A 26668-nucleotide genomic window follows, 5' to 3' on the forward strand; every position below is an offset into this window, starting at 1 on the left:
GGGGTATAAATGCCTTAAATGAATAAACACAAAAAGCAGCTACTCAGAGGAAAATTCAGCAGAGGATTAAGGGTTGTTTTCACCACTGCCATCCAATATAATCATCCCCCACTTCTTACTACAAACCAATACATGTCTACTCAGAAGTAAGCTCCATTGGGTTCAATGGTACTTACTCCCAGGTAAGTGTGTATTGGATTGTAGCTTAGTTACAAGCTTTGAACTAACTTCAGCTATTTAATTGTTTACACATGATCAGGTGTGTAGTTGTATAAATTCCTTTAAAATGTTGTGGGTTTGGCTCTGGTAAGTTTACCACTGGCAACCTTATGTTCTTTTATTTCTTTTTTTTTTTTTTTTTTTTTAGGCCTTCTGGATGGCTCTGAATTGCAACTCCCCAGGACCAGAGGCATAACTGGAAGTCCTATGGTTCCCTATGCCTGGTGTATTCCTTCCATGTGTTAATTTTTATTTTTTTGTTTTGGTATTGGGGCCCTACTTGTTAGCTTCTAGAGGAAACTAAAGCAGCTCACAGCAAGAAATAATGCACATCCAACTCACATTTAAAGTGCATGACTTCCCCCAAAGAATCCTTGGAAGTGTAGTTTCCCCCTTGCAGTTAGAGTTCCCGCCACCCATGACAAACTACAGCATCCATCTGTGCTCCCATCTAACATCTCTGCAACACTAAGCTCCTTTCTTCCTATAATGGCCTGGCCTGAGGGCACGTAAACCCTTCTTGCCAGAAGCAAGTAAGCTAGATTAAATGTTCCCTAAAAGTGTTGAACTATGACTTGGCAGACCAGGGTTTGAATCCTCAGACAGCCATGAAGCTGACTGGGTGACCTTGGACCAGTCACTGCCTCTCAGCCTCAGAGGAAGGCAATAGTAAACCACCTCTGAATACCGCTTACCATGAAAACCCTATTTGGGACCGACGAAGGCAGTCCATTTCCATTTTGCATCCATGCTCCCTAAGCTTGTGAGAAGGAATGACCTTGTCACTTCAGCTGGACTTGGGAACACCCTCTTTTAGGTAAGATTTCTATTTTAATTTCTAATCAGATAATTTTTTTTTTAATTGTATGCTCCAAGCAACTGTGGTTGATACTTAATGTATCATGCTTAATGACATAATTAGGGCCCACCCATGACATCACTAGGGCCCACCCCGTGATGTCACTAGAGCCCGCCCCATGACATCACCAGGGCCCGCCCTGTGATGTCACTAGGGCCCACCCCGTGACATTACTGGGGCCCGCCCCCGTTTTCTCAGGTTTTTGGATGGTTCCGACCTGGCAACCCTAATTTCAAATATGGTAGTCAGTTTCTTAGTGATCTGGAGATTGTCATGGGCCCCAAGGAGAACCTTTGGCAAGATTTGGGAGAATGGACAGTGGGTTGCAAATGTTGGGGAAGAGGCTAGGGAAATCCTGGGTGAGACACTTTCAGAATCCTCTGGCAGCTCTGTGGTCTCATGAAGGTAATGTTGGCAGTCTCTCCCCTCCTGTCTCTGATGACTGAGGAGGAAATCTCCCTGGCATGCAGTCCAGACTTAGTCAATGAGCAAATACTGCCAGGCCAGAGTGGTGATGAGATCAGAGGGAGAGCTGACAGTTTCCCCAAGGTCACATCAGTTGGATAAAAGATGTTTGCAATTAGGCAGATTTCTTTCTGCTCCTAGAAGGAACTCCTGTCTTACAGCACAAGCTAGAAATTGCCAGAGTAACTCATGCAAGTAGAGTGGCCGCCTGTCAGCTCTACACTGCGTCAGCAGTGCCGGTGGGGGCTGGAAATTCCTGGGTTGTTGGCAGGGAAGCAAAGTCCTTAGCCGGCAGTCTGGCAGTAAATCTGCCAGGTCTAGGAGGAGGGAACTTGATAAGGGCCAGGCCTGTCCGAAGCGTACTTGCCGAGTCAGAAGTCCAGAAGCGAGGTCAGTAGAGGTCCGGGATCAAGTGCCAAGGGGTCAGTCCAAAAGAGGTTGCAAGGAAACTAGGAATACACGAAGCCACGCCTGATGTTGCAGTCAGCAACAAGCTGAGGCCAATGTGTGCCTTATAAGGAGCAGGTTTGACAGCAGGTGTGAGCCCTCAGCGTTGGGCCTTAAGGGGCCAGGCCTGCCTCTCTTCTGCCTGACCTTCTGCTGTCTACGTTCTGCAGGTGAGGGGGGAGTATCCTGTTCACTGTCTGCGCCTGGCTGCAGGGCCTCTACTGTATCTGGGGTGCTCTGCAGCTGAGGGGGAGAAGGAGCTGGATTCTCAGGAGTCTCCTCCATGTCTCCTTCTGGGTCTGCTGCTCCTGGGCCTGCTGCTGTTACTCCCGAGTCGTCCTCATCTGAGGAGTCCTCTGACGGGGCCATGACACTGCCCACCTGTCTTATATTTAGAGTGGTTGGATGTGATAATGCCACAGTGTCTGCTGTTGCCTCCACATGCCTGGTCTGTTCCTGAGACATGCCTAGTCTCTTTATCCTGAACCATGCCTAGAGTATATGATGCTGTGTTTCTGTACTGGAATAAAGCTTCTTGTGAAACCCAGTCTTCTAGTTCTGAGTCTACTTCTCTGGTTGGGAGCCGGGACAGAGACAAGCAAGAAATCATGAAATTTGAGAAAGAGCAAGTAATAATGCAACTAATATTTCTAATAATTACAGCATCCTTTACGTGAAGGATGCCTGCAATTAGTCTGTATCCTCAGTGTGTCTACAGCTTAATTAAATTAGAGTGTATGACCAGAAAACTGATAGGACCTGAACAAATTTGCTGAATTATACACATTTATTTATTTATTTTGTTCAATTTATATACCGCCCACAGCCCAAGGGCTCTCAGGGTGGTGCACAACATGGACAAAAAACAATAAAATCACAAAAACAGTAAAATATACAGTATTAAACAAGTAAATAACCACGATAGATTAAAAACACAAATAGGTTAAAATGCCTGGGAGAATAAAAAGGTTTTAACCTGGCGCCTAAAAGATAAAAGTGTAGGCGCCAGGCGCACCTCATCAGGGAGACTGTTCCATGATTCGGGGGCAACCACTGAAAAGGCCCTAGATCTTGTTACTACCCTCTGAGCTTTCCTGTGAGTTGGAGCTCGGAGGAGGGCCTTAGATGTTGAACGTAGTGAGCGGGTAGGTTCATATTGGGAGACGCGTTCCGCCAGGTACTGTGGTTAAGTTATATACCCAAATTTATAATGAAATGCAGGCTCTAACCCATGCATGCTGCCTGTCCTTTAAATATCGTGTCCATGCAAAAATCTTTGTTGCTCGCTATATAAAGAAGTTTAAGAAAATTTGTGTTATAAGAACAAGCTTTAGATAAAGTGGACCATATACAAGTTGAAGCTTCTTTCTAACTAGGCCCACTGAGAATAATTTTACAAGCCCTTATAATTCTCCTTCAAGGCTTTTCATTAGAGAGTGGAACCACAGATATGGGTAACAAGAACTTTATTTAGATTCTGAATGTTATGTATCTTGTGAAATAAAAAAAGGGTATACGCGGAAGTTGCATGAGATTCAAAACAACCCCCCCAAAGAAAACAGACTTTGAGGTGGACCTAGACCAGGAATGGGGAACCTGTGGTCTTCCAAATGCTGTTGGACTCCACCTCCCATCAGCCCCAGCCAGAATGGCCAACGATTAGGAATGATAGAAATAGTAGCCCAACAACAACTGGAGGGCCACAGGTTCCCCATCCTTGGCCTAGACCTGTGATTCCCAAACTTTTCACCCCAAGAACCACTTGAAAATTGCTGATGGTCTTGGTGGATCTCTTAATGATTTTTCTGCCCTATGTAGCAATAGAAATACACTGTGCTAGGTGCATTCCATAAAATTTAAATTATAATACAATAAAAGAGAAGAATTAAAAGAAGCATAAGAATACAATTAAAAATCAGTATGAATATTGAATTGGACATGTCATAGACAACCTAAATGAAGCTTGTGGACCACAGTTTGGGAACCTCTGGCCTACATGGACAAGCACAAGCTAACGATGACAGCTGCTCAACTGCTCCTTGAAATCTAAGATGAAACACTCTTAAATAAGAAGACATGATTCCCGATACATTTCTACAGCATGAGGGCTGGTTTTGCTATTCATGCAATGAACTGAAAGCTGGTATGATAAATTCCACACCCTATTCACCTTTTGACTGCTAGGACCCTTGCATTGTTGGCTACATTTGGTCTTCTATAGGCTGTTTCTAGCCTTTCGAAGTTCTCCAAGCTGTTTCACAGTACCCGCTCTTTTTTATACAGCCTATTTGGAAATACTGACTTGGATACAAATAATTGCACAGCTTGTTCTGCACATTCAATGGGACTTTTCTTGGTCTTCCCCCTCCATATAGCAGGTCCTTTTTTGAAACTGAGGTATCTTTCAAACACTGGTTATAATACAGCATGCTATTTTCAGAAGAAGAAGAAGAATTCCCATTAGGTATGCCCAAGTGAAGTAGCCTTTTTGATCTTCTGACCAACTATAGCGTTTGCTTCTCAGATGAATGCTGCTGTAAGTATTAAGGTTACTATGACCAGCCTTCTATCTTGGAATACCGAGTATGTAATTAACTACTGAAGATGGAAACAGAAATATCTACAGCCTGAGGGTTTTGTACAGAACTGGCCCTACCATTAGGCGGAAGTAGGCAGCTGTCTCAGGCAGCTAGTTTTAAGTGTCATAAAAGGGCAGCTAACTGATGGTTATTTAACTTATTATTGCTGTGTTTTCACTGCTTGTGGATGTTTCTGCCTTAGCTGCCAAAATACTTGACCAGCATCTTGACTTGAGAGGAGAGGACGATGTGCTGTTCTGCCTCTGGCAGCAAAATGAGATAGCTTGCTTGTCCACGTGGACCTAACTGTGAGATGAAAGCCTGTCCTACATGAAAACAGTAACTTTCAACTTCTTTTGCAAATGGAATTTTTAATTTGGAGAAGAAAAGCTTAAGAATCTTCCCCAGCATCTCATCACAGCAACAAGTACCAATCTTCCCCTAAACCAGATTAAGGTGTCAGAGGTGTTCTTACTGCTATAGGTTAACACATCTTTTGAAAGGAGGAGGATTATTAATTCCAGTAGGAGACCATTGCTTTATAGCATATGGCTAGATAGAAAAGAGGACAGGGTTTTAGAATCCTTAATAACTGCATTGAAGAGGGACTGTTGGCAGGTATTTCTCATCCCTGAAACACTGAGACAGGACAAACTGTTTCGTTCAAAATGCTCTCTTCCATACAATCATGACAACTCCAACAGCCCTGTCCTCTTTTCAATGCCTCTACTTCCTGCCTGAATTAAAGCACAATCCAACCACAGTACTCACAGTCCTGATGTGTACAGTGGCTTTGGCAGTAGGTGGGTGGCAGGAAGATTGCTGTGCCAGCCTGGAGCTGGTGCAGTGACTGGGCCCATATCTCGCTTGATGCAATCATTGGGCAGCAGTGAAACCTGCGTGGGATCCAATGAATCCTAGACCAGCTTAGCTCCTCCCCACCTGAACACCCTGTTCCACCGCCTTCTGCTGGCTGCCACTGGTGAAGATCCCACCAGTGGCACTTTCACCCATCTGCATGTTTGTTGCAGAAGGAAAAGTACCGTATTGATTGGGTGATGCAGGCATCCTGGAGGAAAGCTGGCTTAGCTGGATGGAGGGACACCAAGCTGGTGAAAGGGTGTGTGTGGATTGTTCTGCTAGTGCAGTGCTCTGTGTTTCATACTCCACATGCTTCTATAACTTTGTCCCTGTAATGGCTCATACATAAAGAGGGCATGCTGTAATTTGCCTTTGTAACTTTCACTGAATTACTTTTCACCAACTAGCCAAAGCATGTAACTGCTGCGGCTTCTCTGCGGCTCTCCAACTGAAGAAAAGGGGACTTTAAAAAACCCCATATACAAATAGAAGTGTTGGTTGTCTTGTTTATATCCATTTAATTTCAGTTATGTGTTTCTATGATTTTTAAAATCTTCAATTTGCTGAACGCACATACAACTTCGGATCAAATGAAAAAATTAGTGCACAAAAATCTCAGCTTTAAAAGCAAGTCCATTTAGGGGACATTATTCCAAAAGAATTGTCCAGGAACTTTTATGAAGGAGATGCTAAACTGTTCTGCATTCCAAGATAGGCTCCATATAGGCAATGTTATTCCACTGGTGTGCAGAGACTAATTGCAACAGTATTTTTGGTCTTGTTGATCATGTGCTTCCAGGCATAGCAGTTAGCTGGTCTGAATTTATAATCAGAGTAGTTTCAATTTTCCTGTTGTTTTCTGTACTCAGCTGCTGTGTTTGTAGTTTAGTCTTTGTTCTGCGTATCCTCCGAACAGTGTGAAGTTAGAGGATCAATCCTGCCACATTTTCCAGACTTGGGAGTGAGTCAGGGTCTCAACTCTGAGCGCTGCTCTTTGGAGGCAATGAGAAAAATCAGTGAGGAGACACCCATTCTGTGTGCAATTTCCAGTTTTTGTGCTCTGGGAGTTCTGCCTCTGAAACAGAGCATGAAGTCTGTGATGTGTGATGCTGATCGGGAAGGGCGGTCGCCGTGGTGACCATGGCAAGTGTAGTTGTGGACTGATTTTGATTCCTGGAAGCTTGGCCACTAACCACTCTCTACTACACAAGACTTTGGGGACAGGAAAAGGTGACATGAATAGGGACTTCAGTAAATTATATCATATTATATCTTTGTTTATAGACCACCTTTTGGGATACTGCCCTCTCAAGGTAGCTTACGTAATCAATAAAGGGCCATCATCATTTCCCATAATTATATCCTTTCTCAGGACTGGAAAAGCCCCCAAAAGCCTAAATTTTGACATTTTTTTTGAACAACCCACCATCCAATATGTTTTCACCTGAGATGAATAAATTGTCAGAACTCTTGTGTACAAAAAACAGATCCCTTGGTGGCTGGGCAAACAAGTGACTGGGATATTGCTGGCACTGCTCTTTCTAGAGATAATGAAGCATTCTTTATTGTGTAAAAAGTTACCAACAGGGCAATTCCCTCACAACAGGTAACATGCAAGTGTCTTCAGTCACGAAATTGCTCTCTCCTGCACCACAGCTTTTATCATTGCCAGTGCTAACAGTAGTTGTGGTGCTTCTTCATATGAATGCCCCTGACAAAAATTACTAATACCATTGATGTATCAATGGTGCAGGAGCCACTGTAAAAATATGAAATGAATATAGGGCCTTTGCTAGAGAAATTATATCTTGCCTTACAGCTTTTTCTGTGAAGTCACAATTGGGTATACTAAACATACAGTACTACAAAACAACTCTGTGCTTTACAAGTAGGTCCTCTGGTAATGGAATGCTGGACATCAACATTAAAGGCCAATAGAAAGCTCATAAATAAGATATTACGGTGTGCTTTGCTTTTATGGCTTTCATTGGAAACTTACTTTCTCCATTAAAATAAGAGAAGGAGGGACAGAGGAGGATAAAATGGGCAACAACGCTTGATCTCAAGGCTACTAATCTTGCTGAGGCCCTTTCTACTTACTTCAAGGGCTGTAAATTCCCTCTTCCACATTTCATGCAGTATGTGAAGTATGCTACAAATCAGTGAAGAATCCTTGTTAAACGTTCTGGTGGCTTATTTAGCAATTGTGACAGCAAATAAGGCAGATGACACTGATGGTGCTTCCCATTTGGGGAATGGCTGTAGCTCAGTGGTAAAAGCATCTGCTTTGCATGCAGAAGGTCCTAGGTTTAATCTCCAGGTAGGGCTCAGAGAACATCCTGTATGAAACCCTGGAGCGCCGCTGCCAGTCAGTGTAGACAATACTCAGCTAGATGGAACAATATATAACCTTGACTCATATATTGTCACCACTAGTTATTAAACAGCATAAAAAGCATGAAGCACTTCCATAATTTCCATTTACAGACTCTGCACTTAGCTCAGAACAGATCTCCTTTTCTTACTATAATCCTCTTTTTTGAACCAAATGTGCACCTCCCTATTTCACATGTGAACTAATGATATCAGATCCCCCCCCATCTGTGCAAAACCATGCACCCAACTTCAGTTGCTGCAACAGAAGTTAAAAAATTACTGAACGCCAGGACACATCTCACTCTCCTCTGTGGAAGGCAACTAAAACAAAACTATAAACAAGAGGAAGAAAAAGAGTTTATAAATCATGATATTAGTCATGTGCTACAACAAGCTGCCGTCAATGAACATTTCCAGAATCTCAGTTCTAAAATCAAGTATGCCAAGTTCTTGGGCTTCTTCCTCTGAAAATCACAGCCATCTGTGCACTTGTTGTAGCTAAAGTAATTTCTTTCAGCAAGCTTTTCAGGACATTCCAGCTCGTTAACCCCCATGTCTCCATCTCTCTTTGCAAACAGCAACGATCAAGTAATGGCCATTCATGGAATTCAGTACCTGAATTTGGTTCCCTCATGAAAGCCAGGTTTTAAAAATGTTAAAACAGACAGAAGAACTTTATTAACACACAGGAAACATTAGTGAGGTGCCCTTTTGTTTTAAGGAAGGATGCTTTAGAACAAGAATAGAGAACTGGCGGCCCTCCAGATGTTGTTAGATTACAACTCCATAATCTCTAACCACTGGCCAGGCTGGCTGGGACTGACAGGAGCTGGAGTCTAACAACATCTGAAGGGCCAGAGGTTCACCATCTCTCCGCTTTAGTACTTTCAGATTTTACTTACAGGAAGAATGAAGGCAACATGATATTTTGCTCTACCCACCATCATCAAGAAATATATTTCATTGGTAAGCAAAACTAAGACTTGGTATAAGATGTTATACCTCAAGGCATTGGTCCCACCAAATGACACATCTCAAATGCTTAAAAAACCCCTTTTCTATTATCAGACTAGTCGATGGACTAATAAATGAATAGTCAGACGTTTCTGAACTTAAGAGGTAGTTTTTCAAGAATAAGTGCTCAAAGCAAATACAAAACGAGCCATACTCTCAGAGCAGCTCCAGTTTATTTTTATATTTTTCAGTATGTATTGATTGATTTTGAATTTTTTGTTAATGATATCTAAAGTGAAAAAAGAAAAAGAAAGCGTAATGATAACAATGATAAAGCTGCAGTTTATTTGACAATTGTGTCTGTCATAGTCCATCAGAACTACATTGGTTCCTTGCAGCAAATATAGTCCTATTCATATGTTCAAGGAATGTGTGTGGACATGAAGTGTGGCAGAGGCATGGTGTTGTGTGTGCCATCTCCATCCTCAGCAGACCTGTCAGCTCTACCCCCATCCTTCCAATGCTGAGGGGGAATCTCTGAAAAGAAATTATTTGCATGTTTCACTGAACATCTTAGAATCGTCCCTGTGACTGGGAACCCTGATAATGCACTCAAAGTGGGAAGCCAAGGGGTGGCACTAATGGGACAAAGATGTTGGGAGTGGGGGTGGTATATGTGCTCCAAACTTCATGCTCACATGCATTCTTTAAACACATTAATAGGATTTATGTATATGATAGGCAAGCATCCTTAAACACACCTGGGATTCCTGTGTGAAAATTCCAATTTTAAGCAATTTGGAATACGTTTTCTCTTGGAATAAATATCCCAATTCTATACACACTGACCACAATAACTCATATCCAATATGCTTGTGGTAAGTTGGATCATGAGCAATATATGGAAATAAATTTCATGGGAATCAATGGGACTTAATTCCACATATCTCGTCTATAAACCAGCGTGTTAGGCAACTTTAAGGAGGTAGATTTAGATTAGGGTTTTACAACACCTGGATTTGCAGGGTGTTCTTATGCTTTTAAGAGGTACAAGACAGGAAGAAGTTCAAGGTATCTGTAGGCAAAGAATTAAATTCAGAGCACAGATGAAAATATGTTTTTATTTACCACAGTTTCACCATTTTACTTTTTAAATATGTGCTGTGGGTCATATTCAAAACCACCTTATTATCTGCTTCTGTTTCAGTTTTGGAGAGAAATTGGGTGCCAGATATTTCACTTCTGAGGTGTCCACATGCAAAGATATAGTGTAAACTAGTCCTAGTTTCTCCTGATTTATTTACTTAAACTTCCAACCTGTCTTGCTTCTAACGTTCCTGATGTATAACCACTATGTGAAAATGATGTCATATCCATGGGGCCACTATGGAATCCTTTTAACATCTGTGAATGATCTCCTTCAACGCAACCCACAGGGCAAAAGATCATAACATTAATAAAAAAGAAAACTCCCATTAAAACCCAACCAGGGAAAAATAACAAAAAAAGAAACCACCACCATGCAGCAGAATGCATAATACATGGGAGAAATGAGTTACTTTGCATACAGGCAAGAAACAAGGAGCATAAGGCAAAAACTATAAATCTAATTTATGCTCTCTGTAATGCCATTTCTTAACACTAGTGTGTTGTAATGAGGCCAAAGCATAACTGAGGGCAGTATAAAACCTATTGAACTCCATTAGGTATTTAACAGATATTTGCATTCCAAACAAGCTCTCTTAATTACAAATTAAATTCTAAATGCAATACCTCTAATAACATGAAGTTGCTAAGTTGTAATAGCTTACATACTGAAATCACCCCTTGAGGGTGAATTCTGACACAGCCAGATTGTAAGTGACAGGCATAAGCCATTGCTATTGCAAACAACAAAAGCTACCATTGAACCATCCCTCAAATTGTCTGGGGCAGAGTTGTTTCAATCCTGTTATTCTATTTTCCTTTGTGCAGGGCTCGCCTGCCCACTGGGCAAATGTAATTTCCCCTTACTGGCACCAGAACTACAAGCAGCGCCAAGCAGATCATTTTGGGGAACTGGCACTATCAATCCCAGCAGGAACACAGCAAGATGCTTTTTTACTGACCTCAGACCACTGGCCCATCTAGCTCGATAATGTCCACCCTAAATGGAGGCAGCAATCCATGGCTTCTACCAGGAGACATTCTCCGCCCTTCCTGGAGACCTTGTGCATGCAAAGCAGATGCTCTACCATTGAGTTACGGCCCTTCCCCCAATACGGAGAAGCCTTCACATGTGCTGCTGCCTTCTCTCCCTGACTGCATAGTTTATTGCCTTTACCTCCCATACCCCAACTCGATCATTTGCTATTTAGAAAAGGGAAATACTGTATTTATTTAGTTAATTTATTTATGGCATTTGTATGCTGCCCCATAATGTAACATTACCTTACATAACAGGGCTTTTTTTATTTAAAAAAAACCAGTATTCACCAGTACAGAGTACTATCATCTCTCTTTTTTGCTGCCCATGGCAACCATTTTGTGCTGGTACCCACTGCACTTTTACTGAGGTATGAGTACCAGCAGCACTTCAGTATTTTTTTTTTAACCAAACAAAAGAGGTGCCTTCATGTTAACTTATGTTGTTGTCTGGAGGAGTGCTGTTAGTTGTCCCCTGTATTTCAGAAGCCTGCCTGACTTCACCTAGAAGTTGGGCATTTATAGTGTCACTGGTCCCATACTATTATATACTCTTTCAGCTGAGATACAGCAGACATCCTTGTGGCTAATTTCTAGACATCCCTTGAAGGCCTCTTTATGCCAACGGGCTTATTCGGTTGTTTAAAAGTTTCTCAAGGTAAGCCAGTCATCATTGCACTTGTGTATTTTGTTGTATGCCGCCGTGATATTTTATATGAGGGCAGTGGGCTTTAAATATTTTTATAAATAAATTGTAAGGCTTCCCCAGTTGTTGATAATTAATAATATTAATAATTTATGACAGGTGACGTTGAATCAAGACGGTATTTATTCAAGCTGTAGTCTCATGACTAGAATGGTCATTTCAAGGAACAGCTCATCTTCCCTGCTTTCTCTCTGTGGGTTGCAGATTTTAAGTTTTCAGGTTTCTGTTCTAAGTGTTGTTCATATATTTGGAAAGCTTTTTTTTTTTAATAAGCTTTTGTGAGGTATTTAAAAAATACTTATTTTTTTCCTCTGTGTTGACAGGAACACCTTTTAATATATAAATAAAACTCCTACTCACTTCATTGCATCTAAGAAAGGTGGCTGCTTATTGCTGGAATACACTGAGTGTAAACTGAAAGATAAATCATAATGGTCAAATTATTACAGAGGCCTCATTGGGACGTGGTGTGATGAGAATGAGCATAAGTGAGCCTTGGTCTTGCATGCTCTCCTCCTCCCCTCTCTCAGCAGCTATGAGATCAGAAGCTTTTGCTTCCATTTTCAACCAACCACAATTGAGCATTATGTCCAAACTCTTTAGAGGAAAGGCCGCAGCTCAGTGGTAGAGCATCTGCCTCGTATGCAGAAGGTCCCAGGTTCAATCCCTGGCATCTCCAGGTAGGGCTCCCCTTGAATCTTTGGAGAGCTACTTTCAGTTAGAGCTAATAGACCAATGGTCTGGCTCGGTATAAGGCAACTTCTTATATTAATCCCAGCCAAATGGTGCATGGAGCTGGCTTGTTTCCATAAACCATAGTTAAGATTAACCATAGATTATGATCCAGATGTAATGGTACACTGTGGTTAACTAAAATTGGAAAGAAAAGCTTCCATCTCATCCTCATAGCTGCAGTGGAGTAGAAGAGGGGAGCACACGAGTCCAAGGCTTGTACACATAATAATAAACGATTGTTTATCATTTTGCCCAAACTGAGTTGGTATGTTTTAGTTTTGTTATTTTGAAGTGAGAAATTGTAGCTATATCTCATAAGTTACAATTGTGTGTGTGGTGTGATGAGGGAACTGAGGAGCAGCTGTAGAGGTATGTGTAATGATTCTTGATTTTTAGATGTTAAATTATAGACCATAATTAGCTTCACAGGCTCTAAAGCAACGCAACCTTCTTTTTAAGAAGCCAGACATTTTTTTCCTAAAGAGAAAAGAACAATTCCAAACACAAGGAAGTTGATGGTGCTCCCTCCAGTTGTATGTACAGTACTAGACTGGCAGCTAAATCTTATTTTAACACTGGTGACAGCACAGTTTCTTCCACCACAGCTGAGGGCTGAAGGTTAGCTTAGGAGATGCAGGGCAGACCATTGAGCACAGACAGCTCTGCCTTGCCACTGATTCCCATCCACAGCATTGGCTGCTGGAGGCACCCACCTCACTCTGCCTAATATACTCCCTTATATACCCGGTTGATCACTGCACTCTGCAGATATCATTTTATCAGGAGGCTTGTTCTGCACAACATAGGAAGCGGATCGTTAGTGTTGTGGCACCTACCCTTTGGAGTTCCCTCCCCTTAAATATTAGACAGGCACCATCTCTGTTATCTTTTCGGTGCCTGCTGAAGACCTTCCTCTTTCAATATACCTTTTAAGTAGAGATCTTATCCCAGTCTGCATTTGTGCTGGAATTGCTTTTTAAAGATATTTTACAGTTGTTTTTTAAAGTTGTTTTAAGATGCTTGTTTCAATATGTTTTAAAGTCTTTTGTTTTCAAGCACTTTCAGTGTTTTTGTTTGCCACCCTGGGCTCCTTCTGGGAGGAAGGGTGAGATATAAATTTAATAAATAAATAATGAATAATGATAGGGCTGCCCCGGGCACAGAGGGCTAGGTCTTTACTTCACAGCAACACAAAAAAATTAGTAGCTACGAGTGGAGAAACACAACCCCAGAATACCATACAAAGCTGTCTATAGTAGCCTATCTTGCTGCACATTAACACACAGTAAGTAATGGGCAATTTCCCTCACAATTATCACTTGGCAATTTGATCTGTATTTGCCATATGTCTCAGGGCTGAACTGCATATTATGAAGAGCAGTGGGCTGCTGCTAAACACAGCTATATTACATAGAATTCTTCATCTTCCCTCTCCATAATCTGCTATGTAGTATTATTTCGCCACAGCTGTGACATCACAGCATTTTGTGTGTGTGTGCTTCTCTACCTCTACTCCATATCACTGGTGGCTGCTAGCATCAAAACATAGTAATTAATATGACATGTTATGGAGGGGGATGAGGAGATCGTGACACGGAGATGCATTTTAGGACTGCAGCCTTGCCTATTTTGCTAACAACATAAAAGCAGGCATGCTGAATCAGACCAAATTTCATTTACTCATGGCTGGATTACAATGGTGCATTTGGAGTAACAGCACCAAGGCCCATGCCTGCAAGCAAGCCCAAACCCCGAGCTTTCATTTTTTTAAAAAAAAGTAAGTCTCTAGCCCTCTTGGAAAGAAACTTACAAAGCAACATGTGCAAGCAACTTTCTAAGGATGAGATGGACCATACTGGATGTTCCCACCTTTCAGTGTTTTTAGCCAATGAATGAAGTCAGACCTGACAAATGAGTTGTTTGGACACCAAGCCATAGGAACCCCTGGGGTTATAAAGAGCTGATGTTTTCCCCTCCCCTTCAGTGCACTTTTATCTCCTGCTTCTGCCTCGTCTGTGGAATCACTGTAGTTTCTTCCTTTCTAGCAATCATAATTCATCCACACTGTGATGGGTTCATCTATACTGTGAAGTTCTTTTCTGCAAATAATATTATATAATATGTGTGGGTGGATGTTAAAGAATCTGCCCCCCCTCGCTCCAACAGCAAATGCAAAATGTGAAAACTTTCCAAAGAGGCTTAAGCATGTTTCCTGCTGTGTAGGAGCTAAAGAACAGGCACTCATTAAGAATTCACTATATAGTTAACTTACACTACAATGCTATACATGTGTACTCAGAAGGAATCTCTTTGTATTCACTGGGGCTTATTCCCAAATAGGCAGGTACAGGACTGCAAAATCAAATAATAATTTTAATGCAATAAAATTATTATTAATAAGATAAAATATTTAATAACATTTTGAAATCCTGGTAGTTATCTCAATGGTGTTCTCACTGGGGCAGAACACTGGAAAATGGGAGCAGGTTTAATGTTTTTACTTAGTAATTATTTACTCTATGCTTTCCCGTACCATTTTACCTGTAAAAGTAAAATAGTAAAACATTTTTTTTTAAATGAAAGCAGATCACTCTATTTTTCACTGGACGTACCCCCAGTGGCTACAAGTTCTAAGGTAACACCTCTTTGGAATCAATCCCCTGTGCACACTAACCTGTGAATAACCTCAGTTGAACACAAGTGGCATGTATGCATCTAAAAATGGAAATGGACTGCCTTCAAGTCGATCCCGAGGTATGGCAACCCTATGAATATGGTTTCCATGGTAAGCGGTATTCAGAGGTGGTTTACCATTGCCTTCCTCTGAAGCTGAGAGGCAGTGACTGTCCCAAGGTCACCCAGTGAACTTCATGGCTGTGTGGGGATTTGAACCCTGGTCTCCCAGGTCGTAGTCTAACCACTAAATAGGCAATAATCAGGCCAGAATAAGATTGGTTGAAACCATGGAGCTATGCTGATTTGCACAAGAGTGGGGTGGGGAGAAAAACATGGTCCTTTATAGTATAAAAATGCATCACTCTGGTTAAAGGAATCAAAATTTGATGCCTATGATATAAGCACTAAATCCCTTTTTGCAGCCATTATATATATCTATATTTTCACAAGAGCTATGTGAGAGGTTAGGCTGAGAGCTGGTAACTAGCCCAAAGTAGGAAATGAACAAAGTCAACAATTAATTGAGTTTAAAATGTGAGACTGCACATGCTCAGAATATTTTCTTTTTGTTTATCAAGACTCGCAAAATGTTGTTTGTGTTTTGCTGACAGTTGTGAAACTCCACATGCTCATGAGTATTTTCTGTAGTCCATGAAAGCTTATACCATAATAAATTTGTTTGCCTTTAATATATACCACACAACTTATTTTGTAGTACCTTATTTTGTGTGTTTCTTTTTTGGGGAAAGTAGGCCCAGTTTTGGGAACTGCACCAGGACCCCACCTTAATTTGGCCTTGCATCTAACCCTGCATTTGTTTGAACAGTGACCAGCCAGATGCATCTGGGAATCCTTTAAGTAGTAGTTCAGAACATGTTCTTCTGTCCTCTGTAGAACCCTCTTCCTGACAGGGTAGTTGCGAGCATAATGCAAACAACAGTTGTTAAACTATCATGGATATTAAAATGTACTATGTAGATAAGGAGGATTTTTGGGGTGTCCACACTCATTTTCTCATAGGGCCATCTAAGAAAACCACCTCCCTTTCTTGTTTTTGCTCGTGAATCCTCTTGTAGGCAGTTCTGTAGAAGACCAATTTACATGTATCATATAGTAAAATCATGCCTCTAACATTTTAAACAAATGGATACTTTATACACAAAAGAACACACCGTTACATAAATATCCCTGCATTTATATCAAAAGGACCACTTTGTTTGAGAGACATGAATTGCAAGTTTTGTTCTACTTGTCCTGAACACTGCAATTGTATTTCATAGGTACAAGGAAGGAGGAAGAACTTTGCACATAGCTATTACTGAAGGAAACTACCTGTAATTTTGCACAATCTCCCACAATAATTGTACCTTCAAATGCTTTCCCATTATATGCCTTGCAATATATATGCAGAAATAGTAAGACATGTGACTTCCAAAAATATAGGCCTAGTTACTTCCATCTCTTCATCATTTCAACAAGGAAGACTATTGAGAATGGGAAACACTTTGCAAGTCCGTCCTATTTTCCACTGCACTTCTACCCTTTGGAGAAGGACTGTAATTCGATGACAGATCACAAGCTCTGTATGCAGAAGATCTCAGGTTTAATTCTCAGCTTCCCCAGTTAAAATATGGATCAACATTCTCACTCAGTATAAGGTAGGTTCATATATGTCCTTAGGGAACCTATGGCCTGAGAGCACCAGGTGACCCGAGCCAATTTCATATGGTCCCCAGCTTAATTGCATGCAAGTAGAAAGGGGGGAGGCAGGGAAAGAAGGGTGGCATAAAGGAGAAAGAGAGAAATGGGGGGTCTGAGAGAGAAAAAGGGGTGCCCTATTCACTTTGGTCTTTGGCCCTCCCTTCTGCTGACATGCAACTACCAACCGATTAACATTGAAGGTACGAGATCCTTGACAGGAAAAGGGTTCCCCCCCCCCGCCTCAGGGATATTGCAAACTCTGCAACTTTTCTTGAAAAAACTTGTATAATAATGTCCAAAAACTCTGCAAGTCAGTCAGTCTGACTGTTATAAAGCACTTTGTCAGTGGCTGGAAAAGCTATCTTCAGAAAGGAGAGAGAGAGAGACAGAGAGAATAGACTTTGGAGGAAAGGCCATAGCTCAGTGGAAGAGCATCTGCCCTTTATGTAGAAGGCCCCAGGTTCAATCTCTGGGATCTCCAGGTACAGCTAGGAGAGAATCCTGTCTGAAATCCTGGAGAGCTGTTGTCAGTCACCGTAGGTAATACAGTACTGAGCTAGATGGACCAATGGTCTGACTCGGTATGAGGCAGTTTCCTATGTCTGACAAATCTGCAATCTTTCACTTGGGACAAAACTCCTCCCTCTTTGAAGTTGTTCAGGTCTGTGCAAAACAAAACCTTTCCCCAGTTTTAAGCTATGTGCTTCCAACTTACATTTTCACTGTTGACATCAGCCTCACTGGGGCATCCAAAGAGCTCCCGCCTCAACAAGTTCCCATCGTACTCTAGAAATGTCAGGTAGAGGTTGCGGAAAAACTCAACATGCTTGTTCTTTACTCTCAGCTTTTTTGGTGAGTTCCAATGGATCACCTAGTAGACAAAAAAAAAGAGCAGGAATTCCAGTCATCATAAGCCAGCCTTATTTGCCTACCATCATTAAGCAACCTTTTTGTTCTTACAATCATGTTACTTCCTCTTTTCTCAGTGTGGGAATTGTAATGAGGATTTGAATGGGGAGGTGTCACTGGGGGTCTCATACGGTTATCCTTTTATTCAAAGAAACTGCAGAATATTAATTAGAGGGGAAGAAAACATCCATATCAAACAAGGATGTAAAATAGGCTCTATCCTACACCTCTGTATTCTCACAAATAAATTAGGTGCAACCTGAAGGCTTGTAGTGATGTGGGTTTCCTGGAAAGGTTTGAACTGGAAAATTCCAAATTCCAATAATTTGCATAGGAAAACTCAGTTCGCATGAGAAAATTTCCTGGTGCCCCATAGAGTGATCTCATTTAGCATATTTATTTTGGTTGTAGTTATTAAACACAGCTAAAATTTTTGAAACTGCCACGCTTGCCTACTATTTAGTTGCAGCATCCACTCATTGTTACTAATAAACTTATGAAATGGAAAACTTTCTGCAGAAAAGCAAAGTACTGAAAAATTATCTGTTCCATATCACTGAAGATTTGTACCACATTGTGCATGAATAGAGTATCCACTTAGCTTCAGCAGCTCATCTACTGTTTCTTTAATAGAGACCAGTCAGTCCATTTAAAAGGTGCCACCTCACCATTCTCTACCCCCATCCAAATCAACAAGCCACCATACATTCTACTTGGGCAATGTAATTGGAGATGATAATAGGGTGAGAATTAAAGGTTCTGAAGATACCCCTCCCCCAAGGATCAAGAAGTGACAGATTGGAACAAATTCATTTTATGGAGATTACATTTTAGGCATAAAAAGGATTCTTTGTTTCAAGCATGAGCTTCTATGAATTCCAAAGAGGCCATGATATGTGTGCAAGGGGAATGGGAGAGAAAGCGGATTTTCTTGGGAACTTTTCAAAACTGGGGCTCCTGAAGACTTTGTACATCCCTTAAAGAAATTACATGTAGTGGCAGTGGCACTCTGAGCAGCAAAATAATTGCCAAGAGCTGAGTAAGCAGTAGCTGAAGTGCTGTATCACAGCTTTATTTAACTTGCTCCTGGCTCTTCTTATTACTAATATGGAAACATCTTCCTTGGGCAATGATACCAACCCAGTTTGGAATTTCAGAGTTCCACTTATGCTGCAAGGACAAAACCAACTGTTGAGGCACAAAATGAGCTACATAGATAAAAACAACAAGAAGACAAAATTGTTCTGAAAACAATGAAGTCATCTCAAACTGCTTAGAATCACACAACATGCAAAACATGATGCTGGATAAAACTATAACCATTTGTAAAAAGTGATTCTTTTTGTTGTTTAAGTGAAGTGTCGTCATAACTCTGAAATACCAAGCCTTTGTGCGGTGCAACGAAACACTGATGTGACAGAAAACAGATTGTTTACCAGTCTGCACGACATTCAAATCCTTCAATGAAAAGCATTACTAAAATGAAGTTGGTGGAAGCTGAAAAACAAGTAAATGCAAGCCATAAATGGAAGAACACTTACGCTGCAGCTCAACAGCTTTAGAGGGATATGTAAGTAAGTGATTTTGCCTAAATGGCAGAGGATGGGAATTATTGATCAGATAAAAAAAGAAAAAAAAAGAACTATTTTAACAGAAGAGTACAAAGAAGAAAAAGAAGAGGAAAGAAGAAGAAAAGGAGGGGGAAGAAGAAAATTGCTGTAATTTCAGGCTATAGTCCTCAAACCGTGAAGGTAATTTCCTTTTGAAAACTTCGCAATACAGCCTGCCTGCCTGCCACAAAACCTGGAATTCTGAACTGTGCCATTTGCAATTACTAATTATGATCAAAATATCCATTCCTAAAACCTTTTTTTATAAGCAATTTCCTGTTACTACTACAGATTAGGCTTCAGTTCTGCAAAAGGAATTCCAAGAGGTCCCACCTTGCTGACAGACCTGGAGGGCTCTGTCAGCGGTGGGCCTTTGCAGCCACATCAGGGAAAGTCCTGGTGTGGTGACAAACCCTTTTCCCTAGTGTGGCCACACATGCTGCGCTGCAGTGGCGTGGGGCAGGGCGTCACTACTGAAGCCCTGCTCAGCCTCTTTCTTTATATATGAACGTAATTGTGATTAACCAAACAGAGGTTTTTATTATATTAACAAAATGTTTCAGCTTCCGCCTTCATCAGCTGCCAACATACAAATGCTGTTACCAAGGTGGCAGTTATAGAGCTTTGAGGATGGAATGCACAGAGGGGCTTCATTTGCAGAAGCTAAGTGGTGGTGGTACTGTCCTCCAGGTTCAGACCATGTGTCCAGAGAGTAAATCCAAAAGTTCTCCCTTTTGGTCAATGCTGCTGGATCTGCTGGCATCTCTATCGCTGTAATGGAAAAGTCCAACAGGCTGTGACCCTCAATGTTAAAATGTTTGCATCTGGTTGCTCCACTTTTTTCTGTCAAAATTGCCGACTTGTGGTTCCTGAAGCCCGTGCGTAGGTCAGTTGTGGTCTTTCCTACGTATTGGATATGACATCCTGGTCTTTTGCACTCGATGATGTAAACTATATTGCAGGACCTGCAGGTGATGTTCTGTTTGATGTAATATGTCCTGCCTGTCCTAGCGCTTGTAAAAGTGGCTGTCTCCCTGAGGTACACACAGGTGATACAGCGTTTGGAGTGACAAGGATGAGACCCTGGACTGGTGATAGGTGGCTTAAGCACAGCTCTCACCAACAGTCTGAGCAAATTAGGGGGTTGGTGAAATGCTATAACAGGAGGCCTGCTGATGGCTCTGGTAAGATGTTCAGAGTTTGCCAGCAATGGGTAGCTTTCCTTGATTGCTCGGTGATAGAGATGCCAGCAGATCCAGCAGCACTGACCAAAAGGGAGAACTTTTGGATTTACTCTCTGGACACATTGGCACCACATGGCCTGAACCTGGAGGACAGTACCACCACTACTTAGTTTCTGCAAATGAAGCCCCTCTGAGCATTCCATCCTCAAAGCTCTATAACTGCCACCTTGGTAACAGCATTTGTATGTTGGCAGCTGATGAAGGCGGAAGCTGAAACGTTTTGTTAATAAAAACCTCTGTTTGGTTAATCACAATTACGTTCATATATATATTTTAGGTGATTAACAGAATCCTTATAGGAATCCAGAGCAAGCTTGAGTGAAGTTCTGTTTGTTGCTTTCAAAACTGTCTTATCTATCTATCTATCGATCGATCGATCGATCGATTGATCGATCTATCTATCGATCGATCGATCGATCGATCGATCGATTGATCGATCTATCTATCTATCTATCTATCTATCTATCTATCTATCTATCTATCTATCTATCTATCTATCTATCTATACTGTGTTTGCACTTGGCACACAAAGTGGCCTCCACCACCCTTTCTGGGTACTGTGCTGCATTTGCAGTATTTTAACTTTTTTGCATCTCAGGGGAAAATGTTTGCTTGGGTGAGTGTCCCTTACTTGGTGGTAGGGCAGGGTCCGGGAGGTGGTTACGTGAGACAGATTATGCTTGCTGGCTGAGTGTGGGGGGCTTGCACTTGGTCGGAAGTGCAAAGATCTGAGTAGTGGCCTCTGCCTCCCTCCCCACCTCCCTTACCAGCGGAGAGACCACCATTGCTATCTTATGGATAAAAAGAATTATTCTACTACCTATGTGTGTGTTTATTTTTAATGTTGTTTTAGGCTACTTAGATGTGCAGCAGCCAAGGCCAGCACCTTGTAGGCTTTTTTTTAAGTAACTGAAATGTAATTGTAGTGATTACTTTTGAGGAAAAGCAATCAGTTACTTTCAGAGCAATTGTAATTGTAACAGTAATTACTACTTTTTGGGCCATGTAATTGTAACTGTAATTTATTATTTCATCCAAGCTCTAGTGCTGAGGCATGGCTGGGAGCATGGGTTGAAGTTGGCATTATGAGGGATTTGACCTTTTTAGAGTTCTTCCCTATAATGGTTGCTGTTCATCTGTGGGCAGATGACTTGGCTAACTCCGTGGTTCATTTTTGGTGTGATAAATAGGCCATGGTGCATGTTATCAATTCCCTTACTTCTAGGAATCTTAGAGTGATGGTTTTGGTGTGCTCTTTTGTGATTCAGTGCCTTAGATTTAATATTCTTTTTCTTGCTTGCCATGTTCCTGGCCTGGACAACAGCATGGCTAATGCCGTTTCTTGTCATCAGATGTCAGGTATTTGGGAGCTGGACCCTTTGGCCAGACTTCACCCAGTGCCAATGCCAGTGGCACTGTGGGAACTTGGCAGTTTGAAGCTGAGAAGGCCATACTGCTCCCTTGCCACCAGCACAAGAACCTCTTATTTAAGACCAGGTAGGGAATTTGGCATTTTTCATCTAAACAAAGTGTATTTGCTCCTTTGGCCTATCCCTGTGGACCAGCTGGTTGAATTTTGCATGGTTCTTCACCTTTCTGTGAAGGCCATCAGGGGTAAGTTAGAGAGTATTGGGTTTCTGGCCAAGCTTAAGGGTGTGCCAGACTCCTCAGGCAATTTTAGGATTAGGAGAATGCTTGAGGGGTGGACCTGTACCCATCCTCCTGTACCAGACACTCGTTGCCCTATTTCACCAACTATTTTGTTGGGCCTTTATGGGCTTTGGGTTTCTGTATGTAGTTCAAGCTGTGAGGCTGTTTTGTTTTATGCTGTTGCTGTCACAACATTTTTGGGAGCTTTTTGTATGGGTCAGTTACTTTTTCTAGGAATGACAGGTCTGGTTGGGCTTTGGAGGTAGGTAGTGTTATGGTAGGTAACAGCAGTGTTCAGATCTTGCTGCAAAGATCTAGGACTGACCAGAGGAGTCAGGGGTCTGTCATCACTTTGGCATCTTCTCCTGTGGAGGGGTTGTGCTTGGTTTGGGCCTTGGGCTCATTTTTTGTGGCTCAGGGACAAGTTTGGAGGGCTGCTATTTTGTCATCAAGTTGGTCAGTCTTTAATTAAGCATCAGTTTTGGACCATCACTAGTTGGGCCTTGGCAAGTTTGAGTCTTGATCAGGGGCAATTAGGCATACATTCCTTCAGGATTATGTGGCTACTACTGCGGCTAACTTGGGCTTTGGGGGCACTGATATACAGATGGTGGCGATCAGGTGCTTTCCAGGCTTATGTGAGGCCAATTAAAGGCCCTCTTTAACTGTTGCGCTGGTGAGCACATTGTTAATTGTTGTTTCTGTTTTAACAGGTTGGAGGTTGCAGGAAAGAGTCAATGTACTCATATGTGGCCACAACATGGGGCCAAGAGGAGGGTGTTGCAGAGCAGGCATGGAACCCAGTTGGGGCTCAGCCATTGCGCTTCGGTCCAGTGGCTGGGTAGGCATAGCATAATATGGGAATGCCTCCTACCAACACTTTTTGATCCTTCGTTGGTGCACCACCTCCCTCAGGTTTTGATTATACATTTGGGAGGCAATGACCTGGGAATGTTGAAGGGGAAAGTCCTTATCATTCCGGCTTGCCTGGATTTGGGGGTCATCCATAGCCAGTGGCCTGGGACCTTGACTGTTTGGTCTAACATCCTCCCTAGGAGGATTTGGAGGGCGGGAATTGATTCTAGGAGCCTGAACAAGGTTTGAAAGAAAGTAAATAGGGAAGTCTGCCTCACCCTTGTTGATTTGCTTGGTGAGGTAATACATCATCTGGAGGTGAGGTATGGCAGGGCTGACCTTTACTGGCCAGATGGTGTTCATATGTCTGACTTGGTAATGATCTGTTTCTGTGCCCTGCATGAAATCATTGGCTGCAGGTGGGGAAAGAGGGACCAAACTCAGGCTTGTTGTCTTTTGTGGCAAATATGTGTGGGGATTTCACAGGGGGCAGGGCTTGGTAAACACACTTAGGCACTCTTTAAGGTGAAAGGTTGGATCTGAGCCTTGCCTTCCAGGTTGGTGAGGCCTATTGGCAGGATAAGGTTCACCTCTGGGGCTAACTTGTAACACCCACTCAGAGTTGTGAGGCCTTGGGAGGGGGTGGAGCAGAAAGGTCTCTTTAACCACCCTGTGGGGTTGGGGCTGGGTGAAGGGGACTGGGCTTGGACCACCCCTTTTCCCATGGCAGGGTGTTCCTGCCCAACTGACATTGAAATTAAACTGAAATCATGGCTGTAATACTTATCCACTAAGTCATGGCGTGGGCCAATGTATCTTTCGCTCGGGAGAGGAAATTTTATTTGAAATTTACTGCTGTTGTCCCTTTACTGTATGCTGTTGAACTGTGTTTGTTGAAATATGACTTGTGTTTTAATATGTATTTTTATTTTCCTTTTACATGTGATAAATTATGGTAGCCTATGCCTTTGAGCAATAAAGATTAATTTCATTTCAATGTCAATGGCGTCCTCGCCCAATTGGTTAAGAGTTCTGTCCTGCACTTTATCTCTGAAGATCATTTCATATAATCAATCACTTAATTGGCTTTATATAAATAAATGTGGCCCTTGTTTTACCCACACTTCACCTTGTCTTGCCTCTTCATTTCCGGACTGTGGCTGCAATTTATTTGTTCAGGACACTGAAAGCTGGGGCTCTGGATGTGCCAAGCTGTACATGAAAAGCACAGGAGAATGACAACCAAATAAAGGTTTTCATTCATCTGAGTCCACCCATTCCTGCCTTATGTCTGTAGAGCAGCTCTAGAGCCCATTTTTCTGAACTTGCAGGCAACTTCAATGAGACCTGTATGTATATAGCCTTTCAAAATTTCTCCACTCTATCTGTGGGCAGAGAAATTGTGGGGACCATTTCACTGAACTTTTCCATGGGAGGAGAAATTCTCAAACAGTTTCTAGGGACTGGGGCTCACCATTAGCAGTAGCACTGGCACAGCTTCTTTCTACCCCTTCGCCCAAGTCCCTCTCCATCCTTGCAAGTGGCTGCCAAACAGTCAACAGCACCATTCTTGCACCCTCCACAATGCTCTAGGCTAGGCATAGCATTGTTCCAGGATGTAGTGGGGAGAGAAATTGTATGTGCCACAAAAACTTGATAGGGAATATTTGGAGAAAATTCTGCAAAGTATTCCTCTTTTTCTAGGGGCCAGACCATTAGGGTGAATGGGGCACTGCCCCAGCAACCTCAACCTGCCCTCACCTGTCTGTTTTCTTTCTTACAACCTGCCTAGGTGGTGGAACTACCTGCCAGCTTACTCCTCCTAAGTCTCCGTGTTGCCCTTGTAGAACTCAGTGGAGAGGAGGATGGGGACTAGGGATGGGATCCTTTGGCTGGTGCCAGTTCAAAAGCATTCCATCGATCTAACAGGCCGGTATTGATTCAAGTTCGTTCTTTGTCCACTGGCTGCTACTTTTACTGATCAGGGTTTTTTTCCCTTGCATAAGATATTAATATTGATTTTTTAAAAGAACATACCAATAATTTGAAAGGAAATATCAATAAATGAAAGGAAATACTGATAAAATTATCAATATCAATATTTTAGAGGTGGTTTTTTAAAAAAAATAAAATCCATTTTTGAAAATAGCCACAGAAAATTGCTACCTGTAAATTTGATCTGCAACAATAGAGAGTAAGTGAATTAACAGAAAATTCAATACCAAATCTGAATTGGGTGGAATTCTGGCATATTCCTAATGGAGAAAAAACTAGAATTGTTTGATTATGCATGTCATTGGTTCTTGCTCCACTTACTGTTTGGGCTCCCTGCATTCTACCCCACCAGTCTCAAAGGACACCAGCCACCATTGCCTAAGGCAGCCTTTCCCAACCAGTGTGCCTCCAGATGTTGTTGGACCACAATTCCCATCTTTCCTGACCATTGGCAATGCTTGCTGAGGCTGATGGGAGTTGTGGTCCAACAACATATGGAGGCACACTGGTTGGGAAAGGCTGGACTCTAACGGGTTGAGAAAAAAAATCCAAAATTTTCTCAGAAAAATGCCTTCTGAGAAGTTTCACATCAGCTCTAACTATAACAGATTGTGTTTCTTTGAAGTCTGGAGACCTATGCAGTAGTGCATATCCTTGATGACCAAAATGGTATCTGTACGCATGAGGCCCAAACTGGATCAGACATAAGCTCTGAAAGGTTGGCATCTTGCACATTTGTGCATGCACTATGGCCAGTCAAATTCCTCAACCTCGATTCTCCAGGCAACTATAAACTGAAAAGTTTTCACATTTTCAAACACTATTTGGTATTGAGGACTTGATATTTATGATTTGATCAGAAATGAAATGTGTTTCAGGAATCTGTATGTGAACAGATGTCCAAGGGTGCCTGGAGTGGGCTGAATGTAAGCTGAATGGAATTGATTACTGTCCAGATTTTTCCCCCATAAAGGATAGGAGGATGTCAACACAGTTAAAGGACAGGAGGAAACAAACAAATAAAAATGCTTTTTGTAATTAACCCCCGAAACCCCATGCTATTTATGTCCATAACCATGTGATTTGTGTTAGCCACCAGTAAAATTACAGGACGCATCAAGACAAAAATCAGGATACAAGAATTGTAGCAGAATCATTTAGTGCCTGAGGTGATCTGTTTGACCAAGATAAAGTAAGAGATCTGGCTACAGAAAGATACCTGGAAAATGTAGTACATTCATCCGTGTGGAGAGAGACTTGCAGAAAATGTAGTATTATTATTAATAGCATTAATTGGCCACCCTTATTTATTTATTTATAAATATATTTGTATATTCCTATTTAGTTAAAAACATCAAAGCAGTGTACAACCTTAAAAAATCCCATACAATAAAAACATTAAAAATACAATAAAAACAAATGTCAACTATTGCAAAAAGACATCTTCTTAATTGTCTGCACAAGCCTGGTGGAACAGAAAGGTTTTCAGTGGGTATTTAAAAGTTACAAGAGAAGGTGCCTGCTGAATCTGTGTTGGCAGAGCATTCCAGAGAATTGGGTCAATGACACTGAAGGCTCGATTTTGTGTCGATGTTAAATGAGCCTCACCAACTTGGGGGACGACCAAGGCCATTTCTGCAGAT

At 41.8% G+C, this 26668-nt stretch overlaps 1 protein-coding gene and 1 non-coding gene across 7 annotated transcripts in view; one reads left to right on the top strand and one right to left on the bottom strand.

The window, feature by feature from the left end:
• LARGE1 (LARGE xylosyl- and glucuronyltransferase 1) overlaps window positions 1-26668 on the bottom strand; it is a 583138-nt gene that overhangs the window by 86512 nt on the left and 469958 nt on the right. For all 6 annotated transcript variants that reach the window (XM_061638979.1, XM_061638974.1, XM_061638975.1 and 3 more), the window contains one exon: window positions 17478-17633. In XM_061638979.1, the coding sequence (XP_061494963.1) occupies window positions 17478-17633 (156 nt within the window). The remainder of the gene's footprint in view (window positions 1-17477; window positions 17634-26668) is intronic.
• Window positions 12264-12329, top strand: TRNAT-CGU (transfer RNA threonine (anticodon CGU)). Its single transcript has one exon. It is a non-coding gene; the product is annotated as a tRNA-Thr (tRNA).

Source organism: Rhineura floridana, chromosome 8, assembly GCF_030035675.1.
Source record: "Rhineura floridana isolate rRhiFlo1 chromosome 8, rRhiFlo1.hap2, whole genome shotgun sequence".
NCBI classification, from domain to species: domain Eukaryota; kingdom Metazoa; phylum Chordata; class Lepidosauria; order Squamata; family Rhineuridae; genus Rhineura; species Rhineura floridana.